The sequence below is a fragment of the Aquila chrysaetos genome, chromosome 5 (genome assembly GCF_900496995.4).
Source record: "Aquila chrysaetos chrysaetos chromosome 5, bAquChr1.4, whole genome shotgun sequence".
NCBI classification, from domain to species: Eukaryota; Metazoa; Chordata; class Aves; order Accipitriformes; family Accipitridae; genus Aquila; species Aquila chrysaetos.
In genome coordinates this window covers 6,375,130-6,394,580 of record NC_044008.1, presented here as the reverse complement: position 1 = coordinate 6,394,580, position 19,451 = coordinate 6,375,130, and the positions used below count along the sequence as shown (strand labels likewise).

General features: G+C 39.7%; 1 protein-coding gene across 1 annotated transcript in view; it reads right to left on the bottom strand.

The window, feature by feature from the left end:
* CELF2 (CUGBP Elav-like family member 2) overlaps positions 1 to 18,876 on the bottom strand; it is a 379,996-nt gene extending 361,120 nt beyond the window's left edge. The window contains exon 1 of the mRNA XM_030016268.2: positions 18,645 to 18,876. Within this exon, the coding sequence (XP_029872128.1) occupies positions 18,645 to 18,697 (53 nt within the window). The 5' untranslated portion in view covers positions 18,698 to 18,876. The remainder of the gene's footprint in view (positions 1 to 18,644) is intronic.
* Between the last annotated feature and the right edge of the window lie 575 nt (positions 18,877 to 19,451).

Below are 19,451 nucleotides of genomic sequence, written 5' to 3'. Positions count from 1 at the left end.
GCTGTCATGACCAGCAGTTATCACCAATTTGCTTTTAGCACCCAGTATTAATCAAGATGTGATGAAAAGAGGCTTTAACTCAACAGCAGGGTGGAGCCCAGGGGAAGAATGGGTTAGGGAGAGCACGAAAAGGCGGGGGGGGGGGGTGGGGGGGTGGGAGGGGGTGGGGGGGGTGGGGTGTGTGTGTGTGTGTGTGTGTGTGTTACAAGTATCCTCTGGAATGTATGTTGGATATCCCAAATATGCATGTGCAAATTGTTGGGTTTTACAACATATTTTAGGCACATTAACCCATAAATTCTCTGTTACTGTTTTGTATAACCTCATCAATTCAATGAGAGTCTTCATAAAGATTGTCTTCCCTTCATGTCATCTCTGTACAAAGGAGAAACAGAAGAGTTAAGCGTCTATTTCTGTTTCTGAAGAGTCGTCCATCAAATAACCCGGACAGATGAGAACTATACTATGCATTTGGTGTTACTCGCTGAGTGAAGCATATTGTGAACCCGGCAGTTGAGACAGCAACTAATACTGCACTAGGGCCATGCTTGTGGTTACAGAGTAGCTTCACTTGACCTAATGTAAAAGGTCTTTGTTGTTAGACAGACGTATTTATGTATTTTAAAATCTAACCTAGTCTTAGTAGGCTCAGAGCCAATGCTGGTCTGCTTTTAATGACAGCATTGGTTTGGGAGCTAGGTGTTCAATCACCACTGGAATTTAACTACAGATGATCCAACCTCTTTCAACTCCAAGTATAAGTATCTGAAGCTATAACAATTTGTGACTGTCCTTTTTATAAGATAGTTTGAGAGCTCCTTGTGTATGACTGGAGACCAAATGGTTCTGCTCAGTGCGTAAGCTGTCTTTACAAGATTGATCTCTTTCCTCTGCTTGGGCTAATACAGCTACTGTATGTTCAAGCTACCTTAAAGGATGAGATTTAGGGGTCTGACACCTAGATTCTGCTCAGATTTATGGTTTAACATTAATTAATTTCAATTAATGTTTGGAGAAGAAGAGGGACTAAGGATGGTGAGATGGGGGCAGGTGAAGAGAGACTTCCCTTCTAACTTTCCAAACCATCCATGATGAAGCCTATAAGGAGGACATGCTGAAGGAGAGGGACCTATGCTAGGAGGAGTTTCAAAGCCGTGAGAAAATCAAGTGCAAAATGGTTTATTAGCTTTATGTAGGAGGATATTCAAGTAATAACTACACCTGTCAACCTTTATTCCAGCTTCAAGATACAGACCAGGGTTTTACACCCAGTTTGCCGTGTCTTCCCTGTGCAAAGTTAAGCCACTTAAAATAGTTTACAATTTCCTTCACTTTTAATAAGGGCTCACTTTTTAGGAAGTACAGACACCCTATTTATTCAAATTTTTCCTTAAAATGGGTTAGCTACAAAATATATACACAAAGAATTTGTATCAAAAGACTCTTAATCAAAGCATGGGAACTTTATCTCTGTACTCACTAACAGATGCAACTATCTTCATTCATACATATTTCTGAGAGGAAACCAATTATGTCACTGACTTACTCCCTTCTCTGAGGACCCTCTTCCCACAGCTAACAACCCTTAATAGATTATTTGAGGAAAAAGAAAGGGGGGTAGTTTGTACCCAAGAGTAGCAAAGAAAGCTAGAAGGTGATTAGAGTGAGGTTTGAGAGTTCAAAGCAAAATATGTTATTTAATACGATATAAAATCATTTATATTCAAAGACCTAATTAGGAATGTGTGTAATGAATGCTACCCACTTTTCACAGAGTACCGTTTAATTAAAAATGTTTCAAGCTTATTTGTGCTTTTTGGAAATGGACTGGCATTGAAATGGCAACCACAATCTCCTCTGGAAAATACGTATGATTACACTGCTGCTTACAGTCCCGCAACCCACTATAACTACCGTTTATGGAATTAAGATAATTCTACATCATCTTTGAGCCTGTATGTCATGTGCATGCATATGTATGCATGACATGTTTAAATCTAGGAGCCAGAATTTGGTTTGTGCTTTGAAAAGTTCTACATAAACCACCTAAAGAGTGCCCTTATATATGCAGGCTTGAATATCTGTTAATGTTTCAGCAGATCATTCATGGCAGTGCAAGGAGTTGTTTAGGAGCCGAGGACATTCAGTTTCACCTTACCTGATCACCTCACATACTACATTCATAATGTATCAACATCCCTGGTCTGGGAAGGTCAGGTAAGATGTTGTGTTGGTCCATGCTGTGCCACTGCTTGCAGTTATCCATCTTGGACATCACTGGCCAAGGTCTCCAGGCATCCCCCAATATTCATCTCTACCTATCTTCCTCATCTCCAGGACTTGCTTCACTTCCCAGATCTTTCCTCCAGTTGTGATCTTCATCTTCTTTCTAAGCCTTCTTCTCCTGCCCCCTCTAAGACCACTTCTTTCTAGGAACACATCTTTTCACCCTCCTCTTCTTTCTGGGCCCCCAAACTTCACATTTACCAATCAAAATAGTCTATGTGCAGAAGAACAACAAGTGATCAGCCTGCTAATTGATGCATCAGTGTCGTCTCTCTTTATTAATTGGAAGACTTAGCACATGCCACTTTTGTTTAGTCCAGGTGTTCACAAAATTTACAAGCTTCTTACCAGTTGCAGAGAGGAAGCAGCAGGCTTTTATGCTTGACAGTTCAAAAGTTCAAATGTGGACATTCACCCCCCCATCCCAATTATCTGCCTCATGTTAGTAATCATTATTTTTGTGTTTGGTTTTTTTGGCCTGCAACTGTCGTCAAACATGTATTAACTCATCTCCTGCAAGTGCTTCACTGCACAGTCACATGGTGAAGCAGAAGAATGATAAAAATCTATTTTCTATATGAACACAACACTAGTTTACTGATTAGATGTATGTTGATAAGATTGTTGTTCTCTGCTATTTCTATTAAGAGATGTAAGGCAGGCACTAATCTACTGATTTATGAGTATCAGCACTATGCATTAACTCTCCATCTCCTAGAGAACTTGTTGAGTTGCTGCTACATTTCATAAGAATCCCCACAAGGCAGCAAGTATAACTCATAAGCTAGATACATCCCTCTCCCCCCAAAATACCAAACACATTTAATCATGCCCACAAATATTAGCTTTAGCCTTATGTAAGCCTCAAATGAGCACACAAATCTTACTATCACTATTTGAAGTCTAAAACACTGGCAGGATTCCCAAGTAAGCCACTGTGATTTTGGAGAACACCAGGAAATTCAAGCAAAGAGTAAAACTCAGCCTGCCCCAAACAAGCAAATACGTTCCTTTGCCAAACAAAAGTTCACAGCAAAGTTAAACACAGTATTAGAAACAATTGAGATTCACAGAGAAGAAATGGCAGGAGAGGTTCAAAATCTAATGAAAGCCAAACTGGGGGTCTGTTTCTGTTTTGATATGACAGTATGAAACTCAATCATCGACACTCTTTGAAGTCAAGAACCGTTAAGGTGGCTAGTACCTCGAAGCAGATGCTTTAACAAGAACTGGCTTAAAACCTTCCCAATCAATGTCTTAATTTTAGACTGTGCAGATTGGAAAAAAACCCCAGTGCTCAGGCTAATCTGAGGATGCAGGCAAAAGGCCAAACTCTCTTAGGAGCTCAAATTCCAAAAAATGAGAGCACGAAGGATTTTTGAAGCACTAGCCATCACTTTTCCTGTCTCAGTGAGTGCCAGTGAGCAAGAGGATCATTTGAAAACTTGGCTACAGACCTCTCATTTTCATTTTGTTTCTTTTAAACAAATAGTTCAGCCTAACAATCTCCAGGACAAACACAGCTAAACAAAAAAGATCCCCGCCCAGCACTCACTGATTATTAAGCCTTTGGTTTGGCGTAGAGTCTTCTTTGACAAATAAAAACATAAATACATTGTCTTCATACATAATCTGGGGAAGTACAGCTAAGATTGATTAGTACTGGTATGAAGTCTTAAAAATAACAGGTCTTTAAAACAGCAAGGCATAAGCATGAGAATATAAAAGAACTAGAGTTAAACTATTTGAAATGACTTAAAATCTTTCCCTGAAGCACACTGTCAGAAACCTTCACAAGCTGATGTCTTCTGTGGATGTTGGGCAGGAGTTTTACGTAGTTTCTATAGTACGCATTTAAAAGGACCATGAAAATTTGGCCCAGAAACAGGACTGATGCTTCCATTTTGAGTCAAGAAACCTATCACAAGTAGTCCAGACGGAGGGGGAAATATCGCAGCTGAAAGAGAAGTGAACATTTGGTCGGAAGCTCAGGCGGAATTTAGAAGAGTAATTTCTGTTACCAGGTCAGAAATCTTTCTGCTGTTCCTGTTTCAAAAATTCATGGACTGACAACCACAAAAGAAATGTAGGTCTCCAAGCAAATCCTAAAGTTGTGCAATAATCTTAGAGTAGAAGTAAAGAAAACGCCACTATATGATATTATATATATAAAGAAAAAATACTAGCAAATTTGTGCATTTTTACCTTCTGACTGAACAAAAGGTTATTTACCTTAAAAGTCTTTGTGTACATGTGAGCATCTGTGCCTTTTCCCTGTGTGTTTATGGACTAGAAATCCCCATTCGCATAATCATTTTTGCCAGAGCCAAGGAAATTTGTAACTATGAAAACTGGCAGCACTGGATTAATTGTCTTTACTCCTAAAGATTTCCCAACACCAGGGTGAAGGGCAACACTATATTATATATACAAATATCAAACTCATAATGAAGGACCTTAGGTTATTACTCCTGTTTCCCCACTCGCCATTGACAACACAGCACAGAACATTAAAGTTCATGGTTGATATTGTTGCTCTCTCAAACAAAAAACTCAGGAATTGAAGACTTGAGGGGGAAAAAAAAATTTTAAAAAAAAAAAAAAAAAGGGAAAACCCAAAATTTTCCCCAACCTTACCACTCATCTTTGTGTAAAGGTTTGATTCTGAAGGCAAGAGTAGGGAAAGAGGGAATGTTCAAAATCAGCTATTTACAAAGAAAGAACGTAAAGCTGCAAAGTAGCAGGAATTTATTGAGGTAATTACGTTAAGGATCATTCCTGCAATTTCATTCAGTTCGCCACAAACTTAAGAACCATTCAAAGGTTCAAGTCAAGTTTTGATGTTCACGTAACCAAACCCCTCAAATTTGACATTTACAGATCTAAGTTGACTATTGCTGATTTCAAAATAAAGTGAACATCATAGCCCCTTCCTGCCCTCTTTAGGAAGCAGATGTCTTAAGTATAGTCACATACAAACGTTAGCTTAATTCCTCCCACCTTTTTGAACTTCTTGCTCAGTTTCTGAGATGCTTGGCAAGGAGGCGGTAATCTCAAAAATACTAAATTGTCTTAAGCCTCCTGAAAATAGGCAGTCAAGTAAAGACGGAGAGCCTCTCAGGTACACTGCTTCAGACAAGGACAATTTTAATCCTCACCAACAAAAAAACCCCCAAACAACCCCCCCCCCCCCCCACTCCCCCCAAAAACCCAACCCCTCACAAATCCAAACAAAAACCCAAGCCAAAATAAAACCCACCCCAAAACAAATGAAATAATAATGAAGAGGAAAAAAGAAAAGGGGACCCCCCCCCCCAAGCCCCTAACAGTACTGAAACCACAAGAAATATCAAAAACCCAAAGCAGGACCCCCCTCCCCTGCATCTGATTCAGCACAAGAGGATCTAACTAAGACACACACGCAAACGCCAAACAAAGAAAAGAGATTTCAAGGGTTCCAGCTCTTCCAGAATAAACTTTTCATCCCTAATATGGAAAGATAATGCAGAGGAAAAATATCTTGCATTCCCAAATGAATAAAGCTTTTCTAACAAAAAGAAAAAAAAAAAAAATCTTGGTTGAACATACAGGACCTTCCACACAAAAGTAGAATTAAATGGAAATCAAAACTAGTCCAAATTATATCAAGGCTTGCTTACACGCAAGGCAGTTCTCCATCTATATATTTTCAGGTGCACTATCCAACTTCAGAAAGCTTGAATTACAACATACGAAAGATCTTATGATCTTGAAATCTTCAGAACCCTGTCTTTTCTGGTCAGTCTAATCTAATCCTTTACCTCAGGGATATGTCTGAATTTATCTTTGATCACCATTGCATCAGGCTCCCAGGAATTAAATGAGAATCTTGTTACATTAAAACAAAGTTGTTTATAATCAACCATGCACAAGCTGTTGGTATGGCTAGCTGCCACACAAATCAAGGTTAAAACAGGCCAGGCTTACAGCTGAAATATAACTAATATGACATTATTCTTTCAGACATTTGGTTAGGCTGACAAATTTGTAACTCTGTAATTTACACAATGTCCCCATGACATGTGGCAGTACAGCTATTGTGTACAGAGATTTTTGTCATGGGAAGGAGGGGGAGGAAGTCTACATTTTTCTAATGCAAATCTTTCCCATAACAATTTCGGAATGCATGCTGGTTTGCTAAAGTATACAATTTACCTATCTGAGAGTACACGAAGTTCAAATGGTGATGGATAATTATCTTAATGCAATGCAAAATTACCCTGTGGAACTCATCGGTCCAGAAAGTGGTTAAGATACTGTATATAATACTGTTGAATAAAAGTATATTCTTTTGTAACAGAAGGCTTGAAAGATTTATTCTTTCTTTTGCCTCATGCATTGCATCAATAAGGTAAAAGCTGTCAGAATTCAGTATTAGGAAAGAAAACTCAATTAGTAGGATTTAAAAACACTCTTGTATAACACAGGAATTGTCTCATGGGATCAGACGGGAGTTTGTTTTATATGACCTTCCATCTCTAAGAGGTACAAAAAGCCTACATGGATAGGGATATGTTGCCAAATAAGGAAAGATTCTTCTCAACCTCAGATAGTAGTTGGCCAAAGCATCAGGACTTATATTCTTCCCCATCCATTTTAATCCCACCTAATTGTAGATGTTCTCATCATCCATAAAAATAATTTTTTTCCAATTCTAAGCATTTGGCCTCCATGGTATCTACTGGCACAGTATCCTGCGAGCTAATTGTCACGCGGGTTATTGGTTTCAAATCTCCCACTAGATTTTTTTTTTTTCCCCTTTGTGTTACGACAAAATTCAAACAACAAAAGCCTAAATCACCATTTCTGAGAAGTGCTTGTTATTCTGTACAACTCTTTGCCTCTGTAATTAAACACTCCTCATAAGGAAGTCCTTCTAGGTCTGAAATTATTAGCCAACTATTGCTGGAACCCCTCAGTTAAGGCACATTTTTTATCATCTTCCTGAAGGAATTAAAAATTGGCTGCTACTACTAAGAAGATACAAAGATACCATATATAGGTAACTGCTCTGTTCCAGATCATCACATCTTAAGAAACCATCATACATACTGATTATAGAGCTTCCTCCCTGCAAAGCTGATTTTATTCAGTAGTGCCACAGTAAGCTTCCAGCCGCTGAAGAAAGAAAAAAATGCCTAACCCTTTGCTGCTGAACTAGTTCTGCTTTCCCATCCCACTTTCACCATGTAGATTTGTGCGAACTTCCTGTGTGGTCTGACTGCTGTTGTGTATTATAAGAACAAATCGGGGTGGGGAGGGGGGAATAAATGCAGAACTCATTCTTTCCTCCAAATTGTCATGTTTTGTGATGTTGCAACCTGGAGCCCACCATTGTTTCACGTCCAAATCACAAGCTCACTGTACACATGGCTCATTTTCATCAACAGGGCTTGTTTTCCCCCTGTTGTCATAGACTGTATTTTCATAATATCTGCTTAAATTTAATCCGCAACCTGAATTGCCGATACACGATGTACAAACAACCCTGTAATATCTTGCAGAGAGTTTAATGGGAAAACAAGGCAACGATTAGTACAGTCAGATTAATACAGGTACACGATACATTCAAGCTAGGTTTCTGTACATTACAGGACATTTTGTTTTAAGGCGTTTTATTTTTCTTAAACAGTGACTATGATGTTTTTTCTGGAAATTAACTGAAGTCTTTTCCTAGGACTTTTCTGCTATGATGCCTGCGCAGTAAACATCTGTAACTGTAGCAAAAATAATTCTGGCAAAGGTAACTTCTTATCTGCATGTAAACAGGATAAAGTTATGCCTCCTGGAACTGGACCTGCAGCTTCATCCATGCTCATTCTTCTTGTTGCTTTTACTCGACCACACCCATGTGAACAACATGAATTTTCTTTGCAGTAGATCAAAGTCTTTGTGCTATTTTGTCACTGCAAGAATAAATACCTATTTTTGTTGTTGGACACTCTACTGTGCATGGTTGTACAGTATCTACAGTTAAGATAGAGAAGAAAGGATGTAAAGTGCAATAACTGCATCCCAGACTGATACCAACAGAAAAAATTTAGATCGTAGCTTACTAAAGAAAGTATTGCTAGAGGGGTTTACTTCTAAATTAGGGGACCTCTTAGTAAAAGAGTAACTTGCTTTTTCTCTGGGGTGTGGAGGTGGAAAACTGCGACTGCTTTTAAATTCTGCTTATGAGAAGGATAAGAGTCAAGATGTAAGAGAAGACCTCAAAGTCCACACAAAATAGCCATCTAGCCAGCTTTGAGGCATCATGTAACAAGACTCTGCAGTTGCACTTGTAAGACCTGTGTGCATGATGTAAGCTCTCATTAACTACAGATTTTAATGAATTTCATGGCAAACAGAGCAACTTACTGCCCACAGATGAAGCTACAACTCTCAGCAAACAATGGGGAGATCTGAACCAGCCCAAGAGCAGTCTCAGAGCTATATATGGGAACCACATTGCTCTGGGTTAAAAATGCAAACTGCTTTCGCAGCAGTAAAAAAAGATAAGAAAAATCCCTTTGCAAAAATCAGGAAACTTTCAGCTTAAACAGGTAGCAAAAAAAAAAGTTACTCTACAATACAGCAAGTTTAGTTTCTCCTATCACCACTTTCCAATGATTTAAAGTTGGTATGCAACTTATATAGTTAGTTTACACAGCTTGTCTGCAACCTAGGATGTCTTAGGTTTAGGTTTGTTAATAGATTATGCTAAATTTATTAGTCTACTTGAATGCTGACTAAAGAGCAAAGAGCTAGGTCATCTGTTTCTTTTAAATACAGGAAAAAATAACTAGAAAATTAAAACTTAATGTAACCTTATTCCCAAGAGCTTTTTAGAGTCCAGACTTCAGGCAGTGTAAAACTGGGCATCAACAGGCTGGAATTAATTAATACAGTAAGTGCTCTGACCAAGACATTTTTTCTCCTATTAGATCCAGAAACTTTATGTATCAAAAGAAAGATGTCAAGTCTTCTGCAAAACACATGGGGCCCAACTCCCAGTTACCCTCAGTCAGTAGATCTTGCTCAATGCAGCTTTGTCAGTTTGTGTCAGCTGGAAATCTAACCCCAAAAGTCACATTAAAGACCCTGCCAATTAATTCCTGTTGGAGTCAATGAAAGTTTACATCACTGTTTAAATACTTTTTTCCCCATCACCCCATTTGAAACCTTTAATACCTATCTCCCCCTTCCAAGCCCGTAATTCTTCCCAGGCTACATAAATCCTTTATTTTGGCATGTCCAGCCGAAACTTGACCCCAGTCAATGACATTTTGCAATTCTTGGCAAGGTCAGTTTTTCCAACAAGGGGGAAGTCCGAGGGCTACAGGGACACCCACCAGCCTCGGCAGTGCCAGCTACTGGTGGGACTGAAATTCTTCCCTAAGACCACACCAGGGCAGAAAGGATGTCCAGCTGAAGTGCCAAGCTAGCAAATATGCCCAGCAGCTCTACCGACAGGGCACATAAAAATTAAGGCTGAAATACATAACACAGATCACAGACCCAGTACTTCTTGAAGGAAGCTGCATGGAGAGCCATGCAAACCTCCCAGGGACTAGAAACCACCTCTGATTAATATGCAGTAACCCCTTGCTTGCTTAAAGCAAAGATTAATTACAGCCTAAGAGTCTGAGAAGTGAAATTCATCCTACAAATGCTTGAAGGTGAATTTAGTGGTGACTATTTGCAGAATTAGATAGTCTCAGCTTGAAATCGGCCAGTGCCTCCTGGTTCAGGATGAGCGTAACAGGAAGAGTAGTGCTGGGGTGACACGTGTAGATTAATTCACTTTTATATTTATAACCTATTCTTTGTGCAGAAAGATTATTAAGTCCACATATTTTTCAGAACTGGAATGTCCACCACCTCAAAGGCTCACTTGAAGTCCTTTCTATAATACATCACTGTTTTCTTTGGGACCTGGAAACCAAGAACCCTATTTAAAACTAAGAGTCTTAAAACTAAAGAAAAAACTAACCTCTTCCCCCTTTTACTTTAAAGCTTTCCATAGTATCTTATAAATTCTTACATGGAATATGCTTAATCAAATCACTCAAAAATCATACCAAAATTTCCAACCCCAACTAAGTTATGGCTCCACTGATCTACTAATTTAATATATAAATGTAATCTGCAGTTCAAGTATGTTAAGTTGAGAATCAATCTTCCACTACTGAAGACTTGCAAAGTTACCTGAACAAGTAAATTAATTTTTTCAGAAATACAAAATATCTATATAAAGCATTTCTTGAAGATAACTGGCTACAGACAATTTAACTTGACACCTGAAAAAGAAAAGAAAGAAATCTAGCACAACTGACATGACAAATTTTTCCAATAATCTGAAATCTACATGTTCAACAAAAGAGAGAGACAGTACAATTATTGTGATAATTGCTGGAGCCTCCCAGTATTTCTACCTTTAGAAAGTCTTCAGTTTTAAAACTCATTTGGAAAAAACAAATGAACAACAACAAAAAGTCAGTATCTGCAGATCAACAGGAGCTCAGTAACAAAGTGGTCCACTAATACCAGCTTGGGACCAACTCAAGAACAAGTATCCTATAATGAATGATCGGAATGAACTCTGTACACAGGAGATGCGTGGAATTTCCCAGATAAGGAATAAAAAACCGAGGATCCTCTTCCACTTGTGATGAAACATGAGGAAACACACACAATCAAAGAAAAAGCACCCAAGAAAGTTATACAGAAATGCAATTGCTATGTGTTTTTTTTGTTGTTTGTTTGTTTGTTTTAAGGAAAATTGGAATATAATCAGTAGAAGCATGTTCAGCTGCTCATATAAAAGAGATTGGATAAATATAAGGTTTAGGTTATGCTAAGAATTTTTTTAGTGCCACAGAGCATTTTTCAGGAGTATTAGAGCTCCTGAAGTCTGAACAGGTTCCTTGGGAGACAGTGATACCCACCAGACAACACCCACAGGGAACAGTTAGAGCGTTTTCCTTACAGATAAGAAATTAAGCTCCTACTGAGGTCAAGCAAAGGAAAATCTTCTGGATCTTGATGTAAAGGCCCAGCAAGAGAGACTGCAAATCTCCCTGGTTTCACCGTCCTTTGCTCCGTCCTTGGTACGGCACCTTGAGACTAGCAGGAGTGCAAGAGATCTTCAATGAATCTCTCTTGAACAAAACAAAGCCTGTTCTATAGGCAATGCTATAATAATGACTGCTGGGATAATAACTGCTAGAACTTCATTACTCTAATGACCCCCCTCCATGGGGACAGCAGGGTACGTTACCGATGCTGGGAAAATGTCATGTGGCACAGGTATCGCTGAATGAAGGTGACAAAACACAGGTGAGTAAAGTTGTGTGTCAGCTGGGGAGGGGGTTAGAAAAATGAAGGAGAGCAAGAAATGAGCCTATGAAAAGAATAATTCACATGTGCAGCTATCAGACATGAAAAGAACAGCTATGTAGAGAAGGAACTGCGTACCAAAGGAGAGACTGAGCTTGGAGGGGGGTTTAATAAAGCAGAACAGTACTGAGCTTACAAAGTTTTATAAAGAGTTACTGAACAGAAGCATCACACACACACAAAAAAAAAAAAAAAAACCCAAAGGGGAAAAATAAGGAACCCAAACCACCAAGCTAAGTAATTTGCCATTAGGCAAAGCTCAGCCAGATCATTCAGCTCTGGGTTCCAGGCTTCAACCAGCTTCAGCCTAACAACTTCTTGCAAAAAAGCTGGTGTGTGCGAGGAATTTTAGTGGCTTGTCTGTGGAGCTGCCTTGCAAAGGCAGAAATACTGAAGAAAGGGTTTTAGTAAATGCGCAAGGAATTACTTGTTCTCAAAAGAGTTAAATTCTAGTTTCAGTTAAGTAAATTATTTTTATGAGGGCAGGCAGTGAAAAGCCCAGCCCAAGGCTGAGCCCTCACCGCTGTGAGCTCTATACAGAGCCGGACAGAGCTGGACATCTCTATAGCCATGAAAAGTTTACAGCCAAAGTAGATAAGACAGGTATAAACAACTCCATTTTACCGGTGAGAACTGCGGCACACAGAGATTAAGTAACTCATCCAAACTGACACAGAAAGCCTGGGAAAAGCTTGAAATTATAATCTTATCTCTCAAGGCACAATGTAACACTGCCACTGCCCAGCTACCTTTCCTTTCTACAGGCATTTCCTCCCTATTTCAGTTCCACTGAGCACAGAACTAGACAAAGCTTAAAAATTGCAATGGGTTAGTTACGAAAGAGCTGCAGAGATCTGCAGAAGTACACTAGGACTCTCATTGATTTAAGAGATGAAGATGATGAAATGGTAGATGAAAGTCAATATCATTAAGTAAAGCATGTAGGAAAGGATGATCCTGTTTTTACCTGCATCCTGCAACACGTGCATCCATGTAACTGGATGTCACTAATCACCAGTCATGAATGAAATTTTGGCATATAATAGATGCAAAATCAACACAACCTCTCCCTCCCCTCAAAAGAAAGGAACCTAAACTCAATGTCTCAAGGCCTTAGCAGGGAAACCACTCCAAACAGCTACCACATATCCCAAAACATGGATGCAAGACAAATTTACACATAAAAAGAGCCCTTCCAGTGCATTGCTTTATTAGCATAGATGTAACCAGTGTGTCAAACCACAGAATTTCTTTGCTGCAAGATGTTGTGAGCCCGAAGTTAAAACTGCAATACCAGCCAGAGAAATTCACGGAGGAAGCATTCATCAAGAAAAAGACATCACTGCTGGCATGGGAAGTTCCTGAACTGCAAATCACTGGTGGCTGGGAGAGTGTTACTACACACTTACCGTAACAGACTCTTGCTTGACATCTGTGTTGCTGGTGCAGAAATTTTATATTACATTTTAGGGGTTAGGGCAATTTAAACAATTAGGCAAAGGAACATAGCAGCAATGGTAAGTAAACCTCTTTGTGAGAGAGCATTCATTTGAATTGGATGGTTAAATCCCCCATAAAGCACCTGGAAGATTTAACAACTCATGTCCAAATGAACAAGATGTAATAAGCTTGTATACAGGCTTGATATGAAAAGTGGATTGTTTTTAGTAAAACAGTGGAGAATAACCTCTTATTGAAAAGAGTGATATTGAATTTTAATCAGGAGAAAATAAAGATGCAAGAATAAATCTGCACAGGCTTAGAGAAGGACTAGATGACTTTCTCAGCCATCAACAATGGATGCAGGAGTCTGTTACATCCTAATCTGCTATTTTCTGTTATCTTTACTTTTTCAATCACCCCATATATTCTGCCTTTTTAAGAAAAAAAGCCAAACAAAAATCCCTGCCAGTATTGTCCCCTACAAAGTGCAAAGGAAGCGCAGATACAAAAGATGAAAAAGTGATTAAAAACTCATACTTCAATATAGCTAGCCCTGATTTTTCATCCCAGTATTACTCACTTGAGTGATTGCAGAGTTACATGTTCAAACTGAAAGCAGAGGAATCCAGACTATGTTTTGCTGCTCATATTTTATATATCAGAGTTTAGTAACAACCATCATCCCCCTGGTGATATTCATCTGTGTCACTACTCAGGAGTTATGTCACCCTCACTAATATCCCTTTCAGTGCCATCTGACACAATCTGTATTTTTGGAGGGGTTAACTGGAAAACCATTTCTGAAATGTGTTTTTAGTTATTACAAGATACACACACCCTCTTTTTGTGCATATTTATTTTTTTTTAAAGCGAGCATATTGTGGCAATTATGGGGGAATTTGTATTCTCCACTGACATCTGAAATTCCATTATCTGTATTTCATGGTGGTGATGGAGTCCAGCATTATGTCCCTGGGTCAAACTTTCAGGGCTTGTTTTCTTTTGGTTTTGAGTAGTGGTTGGAGACAATATTGTTCAGGTCCTCAGAGTAAAGCGCATGTGAAATAATTTCTTTTACCCCCTTTTCTGAACAGTAGTTCTGTGTCGGGGGTCCAGGCACTTAACTGGTCTGTTCAGATACTGAATACAATACTGGATGCCTTATCTTAAGCTTTGCTAAAATGGAAAGGCAAAAGCCAAAACAGGAACGAGCCTTAGTTTATTGTTCTGTGCTAACAACTGAATTTGAGCTGTTGTGTGTACTTTCCTTCCCCCTTTCCCAATTTGAACACCTTGAAGCTATTTAACCCATCTTAATTCACAGGCCATCACAGGAGCGGCATGTGTGGATAGGACTATTTGCCCAAAATAGCTCGCAATACAAACACCAACAAGGCTGAAATTGCTCCTCCTGGACTGACTTGCCAAGCATGAAAAACACTTTTTTCCTGAAAAGCCAAACCATTTACAGGCTGTTTGGGTGGTGTGTGTGTGGTGGAAAAAGGCATTTTGGAGAGAACATTTGAATTGGTACATCTGCCGGACACATGACGTGTTCCAAACAAGATGTTCCCCACTCCACTAGCCAAGTTGTATGGACCAGTTCAATAGGACTTGTGAAATTCAGGTCATCTGTATGCAGAGCAGTACGGCAAGATTAGCTGCTTCACAGACTGTAAGTTGACCGCTCATCTGAGTGAAAACTACTCTTTGCTTGGATTTCACCTTGAGGTTGCGAAGTCAAGTTAAAAACAACTTTTTTTTTCACTAGCAATAAGCCATTGAAAGGTCACATACTTCTTCAGACAGGAATGCAAAGGAGTACAAGGTCTTCCCTGTATAGGTAACTCATGTGATTTATAGTGCTGCATTTAGCCTTGTTGGAGCCAAATTAAGGGAAAAAAGCAACAAAGGAGACGTGGCCTTGAGGTTGGTTTATTTGCCTCCCTTTTGTGCCTTTCCCTGCCTGGCTACTCCTCTGCTTTTGCTGTTGTAGGGACCCAGAGCACAGGATCTGTCTTCAGAAACAGCAACCAAAGCTGTGCCTGTCAGGTATGGGGAAAAAACCCACAACCCAGGAGTAGAGGGGAAGTTTTGAACAGGGATTAGAAACGTCTCTGGAGTCACAGCAGCTGATCTCGGTCTCTCTTATGCATTAGGGCGGCTAGATCCCAACTCCCTTATCATTTTAGAGACAGGTAAATGGGATTTCTGTGTCTGGGTGAGCACACATCATTTGCTGGTAAGGCTCTGAAGGATTTTAAAAAGGCCTGAATTTTTGCCAATCTGTCCTGGCTCCAAGGAGTACAACAGACATGACTCTTATTCTAGTCACACTATGAAAAGCAAGAAGGCATCTATACGGGAAGATCAGGCAGCAGTGTGTTAATGTCAAAGCATAGATCTTATGCTGGGAGCTTATCTGAAAAGAGACAACAGGAGGAAAAAAAAATAAACCCATGAGCTCTCGCAGATTACTTTCCAATAACTTTGATATTCAGTTCACTATTGAGAAATCCAGTGAAAGAAAATATTTTCTGAAGTGGGTTTTGTTCTGCACATTAAACTGTGTTTAGGGCCTGCGAGATCCTCCCCCCTTGCTGTAACGTGGAGCCAGTGGGTGCTGAGACTTGCCAAAAAGTATTGCAACTCTCGGTGGCCTACCCCAGACAGACAACAAAAGAGGGAGGCCTGATGTAATATATGTACACATCATATTGCCATTTATTTATTTTAATACCTCTGCTAACTCTCCCAGCCCTGCTGGGTGAAGTCTGGCAAAATCCCCTGCCATCCTCCAACACCACCTCTCCTACCTGTTAGGCTCCACCACCAGCAACAGCCTTGTCTGTTGTTATATTGTACATTTTCCTTTATTATTACCATTATTCAGAGGGCAGAGGATGTGCTTCTAGGGGATTTGGAGAGCAGGGCAGAGGAGCCAGAGCTCAGCTGAGATGGGGTAACCAGCGCGAAGGCAGCCCACAGCTGCTCTGAGCCCCTGGGAATTATTAAGCCCCAACGCAGTTATTCCCTCTGCCTCCACGAGATCTGCATCCTTCAGTCTTTTCCCAGCTAAGCAGGTCTCAAACTGTGAGCGAGTCACAGAATAAATTACAGGGGGTGTACAAGGAAAACAAAACCGAGAGTTTGCCACCATAGGACACTACTCTCGAGCTGATTGTAGCATTTGCTACAGCATTTCATTTGGGTCTTAAAGAATTGCTTTGTGCCACCTAAGAGAAACCCACAGAAACACTCCTCTATTTCTTAGAAATATTAGCTACAGGCTCCCTTGATACATGGAGGGGAGACACTAAAAACGGTAAGCTCAGAGGCATTGAACAGGCTGGAAATTGGCCTGCAGAAGAGGAACTAAAATTCATAAGAAAAGGTAGAAGTGGCATTACAATTTAATAAGTCACAAGCCGTATGAGCTGCAAGTTGACTTCTAGCTCTTTTTTTTTTTTTTTTTACTATCAGTGATCGTTTCACTTGTATTACATACTGCCTTTTCCCACCTCTTAACCCTCTGCATCCTGCAGTTGATCTGCACAATGTCACATCTGTACAGAGCTGCTGCTGTAATCACACACAGTAACTACACAAAAAATGTCCAGTAAAATTGACTTAATCGCATCTTTGACCTGCTCTGTGTCCATACAGCCGTAATCTCCAGATTCACACACAAAGTTGGGAAACTTCAGTCATGCTGTAGGGAAAAAGTGCCAGGGAGATATTTCTTCTACAGTCATGTAAACATGTCCTTTTTCTCAGAAAACAGAATTCTTCAAGAGGACAACAGAGCCTCCTCCTTAAATCTTCTCGACTTTCAAGTCCTCTGGGTCATCCCTCAACTCAGCAAAACGCAGGTATCACCTGACTTGACTAGCAGAGGAATCAGAAGTAGTCTCACAGAGCTAGATAAACTTTTAAAATAATTCCTAGGATAGCTTTTCTGGAGCACACACGTCGTAAGACAACACATATGGAACTCTGCAAAAACACTTTCCTGGCATTCACTGGTGATGACTCACAGAAGTCACCCCGGCTCTGGTCCACAGCCTGACCACCCGCCCCGGATGCCAATCACAGCCCTGCACTCCACCATCCCGCACAACGCTACATGGGAGCGAACACCCGCACTGAACTTTTGGAAGTCAAATAGAAACTCATCATTCTGTGCTGACAGTCCTAAATGACTTTAAAAAAAAAAAAAAAACCAAACAACTAAACTTGCAATAAGACTGCTAGGCCAAGTCTCATATCACAGACAAGGATAAAGGATCTTAGTCCACATTCTTACACACAGGCTCAGAAGATGGTCAGGGAAATGTAAACTTATGAAAAAAGAAAGTTCAATGCTCTGCAAATATAAGGAAAAAAAAATTAAACATGTAAGTAGACTTTATAGTTTGACTTTTGAAGGGTTGGTTTTCCTCTTTCAGCTCAGGACACATTAAATTTCTAAAACATTGTAGCAAGATGCTCAAGTATACTTTAACTTATTATTTATTATTACTATTACTATTATTATTATTATTATTGTAATAATAATAATAAAATTCACATACCCCCTCAAAATCCCTGTAACTTACTCCTTAAAAAAAAACCAAAACAAACCAAACTGTATTAGGTGCAGCTTCATGTTTTGCTTAAGAGCTGAGGGAAATAAACTTTACATTTAACTAATTGTATAATTTCACCATCTACATTCCCAGATGGTTCTGATGTTTTAGTGAAGTTTCTGCAAACCATCTGCAAACTTTTTACACGTCCGGATTCTCAACAGGCAAAACCAGGCACTTACAGCGGCATTAAACATGGGCATTTAACACTGCGGAGTTCTAATATCTGCAGCAGGCATTAACAGTGATGTTTTTTTTTCCCTTATCCTTCTTTTAGCAGTTCGAGTTACCATTTTTCACTCTTTAAAGAAAAAAAATAGCAGTGCTGAAGGTAAAAATCAGTAGCAACTTTTCAGTATAAAACACATGCCTTAGAGGGACAACAAACTGTGGAAGTTTCAACAACAAAACGAAACAAGCACGTTTGTCCCCCTTCCTTCCCCCAAGACTATTTTCCCCTTCTTGATCAACTTTCACGCTGGTTTTTTTCCTCCTCTGAAGTTTCCCACCCATTCCCCTGCAGAGCACTGCGAGGAAAACAGAGAGTTAATCCTGCAGTTTCAACTGGTGTGAGCCTTTACTATTAACTTGAATTTACGGAGCAATCTCTCCTTAAAAAAAAAAAAGAAAGAATAAAAAAAGAATTCCTTGCTGCACTGTAACACCAAGAAGTATATTTTAAAAATCTCCCTCGGGTCTCTCTAAACATCTGCTTAAAGGTTTGCTGTATCTTAAAAGGGCTCTAATTACCAGAAACTCCTCTCTTACTTAAGCCCAGGGCTCACATTTCGATTATAACTCAAGCTCCAGTTAATTTAGGGCTAAACCAAAAATGCCTGTACCAAACAGAAGAAAACATAGGCCTACCTTAAAACTTTCCAGCTTTTCAGAGGATCCAAGTCAGAGATTATAGACACCATTTTAGTAATAATAACAATAAAATATATATATATATATAAAAAAACCCAAAACACAACCCACGGCAGGGTAGGCTAACCACAAAAGCAGAAAGCACTCTACTCAGTGTGGGAATGACAACAAACCCAGCACAGCTCTTCCTCCTTCTCAAGCTGATAAGCACTTGTCCCAGCTTCTCTCCACCCCCAAAATCAATCTTGTGCTATATTGCTTCACAGTCCCAGTTTCATTTCTTCACCACTACCTTTTCAAGCCCTTGTAATCTGCTCCAACTGATCAAATTTGACCTTTTTGTAGCCCACTTTATTCCAAGCACAGCCCTCAGTTAAATCTCTCTTTATTAACACCGTCCTTCTTGGCTTTCTTTTGGAACAAACACAGCTCAAGCTTGAAGCCTCCAGTCTTTGCCAGCAATCATTTACAGATTACTGCAAGCTGCAGTCTTCTCCTTTTGGGTTTTTTCTTCTGCCTCTGAGGTTTGCTTTTATATTATTTTCTGAAGGTTGTTGAGGGTCTCCTTTTCCCTAGTCTGCGCAGGTTGGACTTGACACTTTCCAAGGAGGGACTTTCTAATGCAACTCCTTTCCCACCCTTCCCTCCTCCCCTTACCCCTCACCCTCATATAGACAGATACACACAATAAAAACAGTTCACAACCTTTTGAATACAGAATCATCTTTCTCCCTCCCCCTTTATTTTTTAAAATCTATTAGACTTGATAGACTGGTAAGCTGAAGCTGTGACTGAAAGCAGGAC